Below are 10230 nucleotides of genomic sequence, written 5' to 3' on the forward strand. Positions count from 1 at the left end.
TAAGCTTATTTTACTTTGGATATTTCCATAACTGGGTTGCTTTCTGGGTTTTGCCATCATGTGTGTTATTGATTGGTTGTTGTTTGCTTTTGTTGGTTCTCTGGAGAATGACCAGACTTTGTCTCACCTACTTTGGTCATGTTCTCAGAAAGGACCATTCTCTGGAAAAGGATACCCTGCTTGGTAAAGTAGAGGGTCAGAGAAAAAGGAAAAGACCCTCAACAAGACAGATTGACACAGTGCCTACAAAGATGGGCTCAAGCATAGCAAAGATTGTGAGGACGGCGCAGGACCAAGCAATGTTTCATTCTTTGGTACTTAGGGTTGCTATCAGTTGGAACTGACTCTATAGCACCTAATAACAACATTCAGATGTTTTAGCATGAGACCATGGTGAGACTGCAGGAGGCATTTCCTTGCATAGGTTCCTTGTTGATTGGGCAGTCGCTGGAGATAGTTTTCTGTGAATTCTGTAATTCCATTCAATTTATTTATATTATCCCTTCTAAAATTTTCTTGTGACTCTGAAATTTTTATTTCTTTTACTCTTAAGAATGTAAATATTAGGAATTAGGTTGTGGTTTTCTCTATAAACTTTAAGGTAGCAGTAGCACCAGAAAAATAAAGTCCCTAGATTGTATTCCATAGCTCTGGGGGAATACATAGTGAGAATTTTGGGTATTTAAGCAACACAGAGCTGAGTTTCCATCCGTGCCCCCCCCCCAACATCTTATTTCTGTGGCAATTGGCTACTTGTGATTTTCTAGTGAAAGGTCAGGAAATTATTATTCCACAACAGTGTGAGGAATAAGAAAGAGGAAAACTTGAATGATTTTCTCCAATTGTTACTTTAACTATAGAGATTGCTGTCCTCTATCTATAAGCCAGCTGCTTTTTGTAAACTATGGCATCTCTTTCCTCTTTACAGCTAGCCTGTTTTTTGATAATCTCCTCTTTGTTAATCAGTGAAGATACAGTTCCATGTGAGAGTGCTACTGTTTTTCAGCACTGGATGTAGCTATTAAGTCAGCCAAATTCCAGCTTTTCAGACTAGGCAAATGACTCACCCATTGTGGTAGGTATGGTGTTGTGTCAACTTGGCTGGGCCTGGTTTTGAGTGGCTGGGCAGCTGGACATAGTATTATACTTCATAAGAAGACTGATAATCATCCATGGTGGAATCTACTGTGAACAGCTTAGTAGCTGCCTTAGGCATGTGGTCTGCCCCCAGTATATAAGAAGTTTTATGACTGGCTGGAGCTTTTGAAATGCTTGGACCCTGAATGTAGCTGAGTCTTCATTTAGCAGCCTTCCATGTAGTTTGTGGGTCAGGAAGGATGCGAGGCAGTACAGGGGGTTTGGAGTGGTTAAAGGAGATAGGAAGAAACCAAGGTGGCATGGTGGGTTTGGAGCGCTGAGGGAGGCCAGGAAGGAAGCAACCTGGAGCAGTGAGTTTGGAACAGCCAAAGGACACCAGGAAGTGAGCAGAGCAGTTTGGAACCACTAAGAGAGACGAACTTGTCTGTGAGTTTGTCATACTGTGGTGGTTGCTAAGACAGACTCAGAAAAAGGAACAGGCCATCCACTTCTACAAGAATTGGCCAGTGAAAACCTTATGAATAGCAGTGAAAGACTGTCTCATATATTACTGGAAAACTTTATGACTACTCCTACAACATTGTCCCATATAATCCTGGAAAATGAGCCCCTCAGGGGCTCAAAATATGACTAGGGAAGAGCTGCCTCCTCAGAGTAGAGCTGACCTTAATGATGGTAACAGAGTTAAGCTTTCAGGATCTCCGTTTGCTCATGTGGCATGACTCAAAATGAGAAGAAATAGCTGCAAACATCCATTAATAATCAGAACATGGAATGTATGAAGTAGCAATCTAGGAAAATTGGAAGTTGTTGAAAATGACATAGAACACACAAAGATTAATATCCCAGGTATAGTGAGCTGAAATCAACTGGTTTTGGCCATTTTGAATTAGACAATCACATGATCTCCTATGCCAGGAATGGCAAACTGAAGAGGAATGGTGTGACATTAATCATCACAAAAAATGTAACTAGACCTATCCTGAAGTACAATGTTGTCAGCGACAGGATAATATCCACACGCCTACAAGGAAAACAAGTTAATTACCACTATTATTCAAATTTATGCACCAACCAACAAAGACAAAGATGAGGAAATTAAAGATTTTCATCAACTTCCACCGTCTGAAACTGACCAAACATGCAATCAAGATGTGTTGATTATCACTGGCGATTGGAATACAAAAGTTGGAAATAAGGAAGAATCACTGGTAGTTGGAAAATGTGGCCTTTGTCATAGAAATAATGCTGGAGATCACATAATAGAATTTTGCAAGACCAGCAACTTATTCATTGCAAATATCTTTTTCAACAACATAAACAGCAACTATATATGTGGACTTCACCAGGTGGAGTACACAGGAAACAGAATGACTATATCTGTGGCACGAGGTGATGGAAAAGCTCAATATCTTCAGCCAAAACAAGGCTAAGACTTGACTGTGGAACAGACCATGAACTGCTCCTACACAAGTTCAAGTTGAGGTTGAAGACAATTAAAACAAGTCCACAAGATCCAAAATATGACCTTGATTATATGTCTCTTGAATTTAGGGATCATCTAAAAAATAGACTTGATGCATTGAACATCAATAACCAAAAAACAGAGGAATTGTGGTAAGACATCAAGGACATCATCCATGAAGAAAATAAAAGGTCATTAAAAAGAAAGGAAAGGAAGATAAGACAAAAATGGATGTCAGAAGAGACTCTGAAACTTGTCCTTGAATGGAGAGTAACTAAGCCAATGAAAGAAGTGAGAAGACAAGAGAGTTGAACAGAAGATTTCAAAGAGCAGCCTGAGAAGACAAAGTCAATTATAATGAAATGTGCAAAGACCTGGAGTTAGAATACCAAAAGCAAAGAACACATTTGACATTTCTAAAGCTGAAAGAATTGAAGAGGAAGTTTAAGCCTCAAGTTACAATACTGAAAGATTCTATGGACAACATATTTAATGATGCAGTAAATATCAAAAGAAGATGGATGGAATACACAGATTCACTATACCAAAAATAATTGGTTGATGTTCATCCATTTCAGGAGGTGGCATATGATCAAAAACCAATGGTATTGAAGGAAGAAGTCGAAGCTGCACTGAAATAAGTGGTGAGAAACAAGGCTCCAGGAATTGACTGAATACTCATTGAGATGTTTCAACAAACAGATGCCATGCTGGAGGCACGCACTCATCTATGCCAAGAAATCTGGAAGAGAGCTACCTGGCCACAGAGTGGAAGAGATCCATATTAGTATCCATTCCAAAGACAGGTAATCCCACAGAATGGGGAAATTATCAAACAGTATCATTAATAATCACGTTCAAGTAAAATCTTATTGAAGATAATTCAACAACTGTTTCAGCAGTATACCAACAGAAAACCTCCAGAAATGCAAGCTGGATTCAGAAGAGGACTTGGAACAAAGGCTGTCATTGCTGATGTCAGATAGATCTTGGCTGAAAGCAAAGAATACCAGAAAATGTTTACTTGTTTTTGTTGACTGTGCAGAAGCAGTTGATTGTGTGGATCATAACAAATTATGGATAACATTGAGAAGAATGGGAATTCCAGAACACTTCATTGTACTCATGAGGAACCTGTACATAGACCGGGAGGCTATTGTTCAAACTGTATGGTTTAAAATCAGGAAGGGAGTGTGTCAGAGTTCTATTTTTTCACCATACTTATTAAATCTGTATGCTGAGCAAATAATCCAAGAAAATGGACTATATAAAAAAGAACATGGCATCAGGATTGGAGGAAGAATCATTAACAGCCTGTGATACACAGAAGACATAACTTTGCCTGCTGAAAGTGAAGATGACTTGAACCTCTTACTGATGAAAATTGAAGACTACATTAAGTAGCATGGATTACACCTCAATATAAAGAAAAGTCCTCACAAGTGGACCAATCAGCAGGATCATGAGAAATAGAGAAAATACTGAAGTTGTCAAAGACTTCATATTACTTGGGTCTAATATCAACACCAATGGAAGCAGCAGTCAAGAAGACATCAGATGACATACTGCATTGGGCAAATCTGCTCCAAACAACCTCTTTCAAGTGATGAAGAGCAAAGATGTCTCCTTGAAGACTAAGATGTACCTAACACAAGCCATGGTATTTTCAATTGCTTCAAAAGCATGTGAGAACTGGACAATGAATAAGAAAGACCAAAGAGTTGATGTTTTTGAGTTGTGGTGTTGGTGAAGAATACTGAAAGTATCATAGACTGCTGAAAGAATTAACAAATCTGTCCTGGAGGAAGTGCAGCCAGAATGCTCCTTGGAAGCAAGAATGGCCAGACTATGTCTCACCTACTTGGGTCATGTTGTCAGAAAGGATCATTCTCTGGAGAAGGATATCATGCTTGGGAAAGTGGTGGCTTAACAAAAAAGGGGAAGTTTCGCAACAAGGTGGGTTGACACAGTGGCTGCAACTGTGAGCTCAGGTATATCAAGGATTGTGAGGCTGGCACAGGACCAGACTGATTTCTTCTGTTGAACATAAGGTCACTATCAGTCGGAGATGACTCAATGGCACCTAACAACAACTACTATGTGTTGTTTCCTGATCTTGGGACTCTTAATGAACTTGAGTCAATGGCCTGCTGTGGTAATATTGGGCTGTGCCTTTTTTCCTTGTCAACCTTGGGCTTGTTAGCCTCAGCAGCCAGCAGCTGCCCAAGTGAAGAAAAGGTTTCAGCTTCAGTGGGCTAGGAGCAGGAAGCAAAGATGAAATTCAGGGTTGAGGAATTTTCAACTACCCCCTAGAGCCTGGCACTTTGAACTCAGACTTCTAGCCTCCCAAATTATAAAAAAATAAATGCCTGTTTGTTCAAGCCATCCCATTTGTGGTATATTCCTGTCACAGCAGCAATAGGTAACTGAAGCACTCATAGGTATAAGCCACATTTCCAAAGTATGATTTATTAATTGCAAAATTAAATTTCGTCTTTTTGATTGGTCTATCTATCTTTAAATAGCTCATACTTGTTAAATAAATAATTTATTGCCTCTCTCAAACTCTAGAAGACATTATTTAAAAAAAAAGTAAGTTCCATTTGCTACCATAACTATAGCATTTAGAAAAACATATCAATTTTGAGTACATCAATATTTTCTATTACGATAAACAATGTTAATTGGGGCACTAACTTAAAATTTCATATTTGATTCTATTATTCTTCAGTTACACCCCATAAAGCATTTTAAGGCAATTGACAAACAGGTGAAAAAGTTGTATTTTAATCTTGCTCAGTATAAAATACAGCATAATAAAATTTAAAAACAATGAGAGCTTCAAAATAAAATTAAAAAATATTCAATTTTAAAATTATAAAAAAAATTTAATAATAAAACTTAAGTAAAAAGTCATATAACTTAAAAGTAACAACATTCTAAAAAAGGATATATTGAACATGTGAGAGGAAAAATTATAAAAATCTTTATTTATACCGGGTTAAATGAGAACTGGTATTTCAAACACTTCCATCAGCATCAAGAAAAAAAGATTTCTAGAATCATAATGTAAATAATATACTTATAAATAATAAAGTAAGGAAATCTTTAACCATATGTTAATATACATATAAATTGTCACTATACATTTTAGCTAAGAAAATGAAACCATACATACCAGAACTATACCTCCTCCATAATTTCTATCACACATCTTTCCTTGAAAAGTTGCACCAACATAATCTGATTTTTCTCTGTAACTTAAATTTTAAAAAGCATCAGGATCATTTAATTTTGTAAAGCTAAGCCCAATTAATATTTAGTTTCCCAAGATGATTTAAAATCTTGCATATTTATATTAACTTAGAAGATATTTCTACTTAATAGTAATGTAACAGTATAGAGTGACTTAATGCTTCTCCTTCTTTTAAAAATAATAAAATAGATTTTAAAAATAATAGCAAGTATGCTTTCACATGTAACCAGAAAATAATCAAGATTCAACTTTTCCTGTAGTGTTTTTAAAACTAGGAGAAATAAATTCAAAATAATCTATAAATAAAAGCTCTTAATAAAACACAGCTTGAATACTGATAAAAGTAAAACAGAGCTTATTAAATAGTAGAGAACTATATATTAAAAATATAGCAGTTTGGATTCATTATGATAGGAATATTGAAATATGTATCAATGTTTCCATATATTTGTTATTTTTGTTCTTATTTTAAGACAAAAACTATAAGAAAACCAATTCACCATATTTATAAAATTCAAAGATATTTATTCAGATGGATTTTGCCAGGAGCTCTGGTAGCATAGTGCCTAAGGCACTTGACTGCTACCCAGAAGGCTGGCGGTTCAAACCCACCAGCCACTCCTCACAAGGAAGATTGGGCAATCTACTTCCGTAGTGTACTGCCTCGGCAACCCAAGTAGGGGTCGCTATGAGTCGGGTCCGACTTGACAGCACATAACAACAACAACAACAATGAATAGTTAAAGACGTTTAATGATATGCTACATTCTAGTACAAGACTGAAAGAGTAAGATTTAGCAATAAAGTGATAAATAAAATGGTATAAATACTTGTGTTATAAAATTACATTTAAAAAATATTCACATTATGTTTTTTATATATATATAAATATGGCACGTGATCCTTTCTACTCTAGGACTATCAGCACTTAGAAATAAGAAAAGACATGGATATGTTTTCTTTATATACGCCACAGTAATATGAAGATAATATGCTTACACAAGTAAAAACGCCACATCATGTGGACGCAAAACAAGATATGATCTTTTCCATATTAAAAATCTGCGTAATAACTCATTAGCATCTCCAGTAGTTGAAATTTTATTTTCATCTGTCCAAAGCTCCAATGAAGACAGAATTATTGTAATATTAAATGAAGTAAAAACCTAAAATAGAACACATATGGATAATATGCTCAAACATTATGATTTAAGGAGTATGGGGAATATAGTTATAAATATGAACACTATGGTCATAATAGAAGCTCTGGGAGCACAGTGCCTAAGGCACCTGACTGCTAACCAGAAGGCAAGCGGTTCAAACCCACCAGCCACTCCTCGGAAGGAAGGTTGGGCAATCTACTTCCATAGGGATACTGCCTCGGAAACCCAAGGAGGGGTCGCTATGAGTCCTGACGGCAAATAACAACAACATAGTCATAATAAATATTTAACAACTAAAGTTTAGGTCAGATAGTGTCTTTCAAAGTAAGTTAGTAAATTAGTAAGTGAAAAAATATGACTAGTAATACAAATAATATGTAATAATTTTAAATGCTTTCACTTAAGCATGGATTGTGCAAATGTTTTATATAATTAAATTATTACAACTGCATTAGGTATACCAAACCAACCAAACTCACTGCCTTCAAGTCAGATCCAACTCATACCAACCCCTCCTTGAGTTTGGAGGCAGTATCACTCGGAAGGAGATCATCCAATCTTCCTTCCGAGGAGTGGCTGGTGGGTTTGAACCCCTAGCCTTCTGGTTAGCAGTCAAATGCCTTAGGCACTACACCATCAGAGCTCCCATGTTAGGAATATAGTACTGTTATTTCTGTTTTACAAATAAAAAACTTAAAACATAAAATGGTTATGTAAATTTCCCAAAGTTATTAAAGATCTGTATTCAGACAGTGTCATATAATAAGCTATAGTACTCACTTAATTAACAAAAAGAAACACAAAAACACTAAAAAGCTAACACAACTGGGAGCGCTGATGGTGTAATGCCTCAGGCATTAAGGAACACAAACACAAAAATACCAAAAAGTTAACACTTACAGCACTGGTCAATCCAATCAACTGGAAAATTTTTTCGGTAACAACTGCCATATCAGCACCCATGTGAACATACTGAAAAATATAATTAGCTTTTAAGTCTAAATGCATATAATTTATTATTTAACAACTATCATTCTTCTGTATAAAATTTAATATTGTGAAATGGGATATTGATTAGATTACCAAAATATTAGTTCTTAAACAATATTACTTAATTTTTACGGAAATCATAAAATACAAAACAGTATGGAAAATTGGAAAGTACTGAAAAATACAGAAAAACAAAACCTAAAAATTATTTATGCCTACTATCAACTTATTAACTAATAATAACAATTTTTGGAACAAATTTAGCTCTAAATTATACTATTTAAATGTTAAAAATACACATTTTCTACAGCTAAGTTCTTTAATCAGAAATATTATAGTTTGAATACATCTATTCAAAGCCTCAGCTACCTGTAGCTTCATTATAACAATCATACAGTGATAAAACTATCAAAAGAAAGATGAAGGCTCCAGAAAAAAAAAAAAAAAGACAAAACAAAATTTGCAAAGAGGAAGAGAAAGTTGTGCTAAGAGTAGGTGGATTTATTTAAAGCTTATTTAAGAAGTAATTAAGTAAGTGCAAATTTTCAGAATGGCTATGTGAATGGTCCCATTTATATAACATTCTCAACAAAATTATAGAAATGGAGATTGACTAGTGCTTTCCAGAGGTTAGAGAAAAGCAAGTAAGGGGAAGTAAATGTAGCTGTGAAAACACAAATCAAGACATCCTTGTAGTGATGATATTGCTCTATATCTTGACTGTTGTCTATCAATGTCCTGGTTGTAATATTGCAGTATAATATTTTTAGATGCAAAAAAATTAAGAACAATTGTTTAAACAGCACACAAGATCTCTCTGCAGTATTTTGTATAACTGCATAAACAATGAACATATAACTATACAGTTATCTCAAGATAAAAAGGTTAATTTAAAAAAAAATTAAATAAAAATAAGACCTAATATAGTATCAGAAAATATCCACTTATGACAATAGGTGGTAATGGAGAAAGAATAGATGAAAATGACAAAAACAAAATTAAAAAACAAACAAACACCACCATTGAGTCAATGATGATTCATAATGACCCCAAAGTGCAGAGCAGAACTGCCACACAGGGTTTCCAAGGCTGTAAATCTTTATGGAATCAGACTGGCATTTTTCTCCCACAGAGCTGCTGGTGAGTTCAAATTCAAACCACCAACATTTGGTTAGCAACCAAATACTTTAGACAGCACTCCTTAAAATAGAAAAAAAAAAAGTAGTTACACAACATGGAGAAAACAAAAATTAAAAATGACAGACATAATCCAAACATATCACCAATAGTATTAAATATGAAGAGATTATACAATCCAAAAAAAATTGAGATTTTCAGACTTAAAAAAACAAACAACCCCCAAGAACCAACTATGTACTTTTTAAAGGACACATACTATATTTTCAAAGATAGAAATAGTTTGGAAGTAAAAGGATTTAAAAGGACATACCATAAAAACAGCAATGATAAAGATATCTGGGGTGCCTATTAGGAAGATATAAAAATTATAAACATATATATGCATCTAACAACAAACCCACAAAATTACATGAAACAAAACATTACAGAATTGAAGAGAGAAATAGAACATTTAATAATAATAGATGAATATTTCAATATACAACTTTCAATTATAGATAAAACTAAGCAAAAATCAAAACAGATATAGAAGACTTGACAAAAATTATAAACCAATAGATAATCTATAGAAAACCCCCAAAAAAGCAAAATATACATTTTGCTCAAATGCACAGACAACATAAGGCAGAAATAGACCATACATTAGGCCACAGAGCAAACCTCATTACAGTTAAAAGAAAGGAAAAAGACACAAAGTATGTTATCTGGCCACAAAGAAATGGAATTAAAAACAAATGAAACATGTTTGAGAAGCTCAAAATAGACAGCATCTAAACAACATTACAATAAATAATCAATAACCAAAACAATTACAGAGGAAATTACATGATACTATAAGGTTGTGAATCATTACATAAATAAACTGCCTCACCTGTCTCCTAAGGAGCAGCAGGTGTATTCAAACGACTGACTTTTTGGTTAGCAGCCAAATACTCTAACCATTGAACTACTAGAGCTACTAGTCATTAGAGAATTATAAATTAAAATCACAATTAAATTTTATAGCCACTAAAATGGCTACAAAGTCAGCCCCAGGGTTACAGGTGAGGAGAGACAACTCAGGGATGCCCAAAGTAGCAAGTGGGAAGAGCAGGAGAAAGGGGATTAAAAGCCAGGAA

General features: G+C 34.8%; 1 protein-coding gene across 1 annotated transcript in view; it reads right to left on the bottom strand.

Annotated features, from left to right (window-relative positions):
• Positions 1–10230, bottom strand: part of LOC103192138 (disintegrin and metalloproteinase domain-containing protein 2) — a 162812-nt gene that overhangs the window by 109358 nt on the left and 43224 nt on the right. The window contains exons 7-9 of the mRNA XM_007935065.1: positions 7883–7954; positions 6819–6985; positions 5742–5823 (exon numbers count right to left, since the gene is read on the bottom strand). Coding sequence (XP_007933256.1) covers positions 5742–5823; positions 6819–6985; positions 7883–7954 — 321 coding nt within the window. The remainder of the gene's footprint in view (positions 1–5741; positions 5824–6818; positions 6986–7882; positions 7955–10230) is intronic.

This window comes from Orycteropus afer, unplaced genomic scaffold, assembly GCF_000298275.1.
Source record: "Orycteropus afer afer isolate SDZICR_OR568_19922 unplaced genomic scaffold, OryAfe1.0 scaffold00024, whole genome shotgun sequence".
NCBI classification, from domain to species: Eukaryota; Metazoa; Chordata; class Mammalia; order Tubulidentata; family Orycteropodidae; genus Orycteropus; species Orycteropus afer.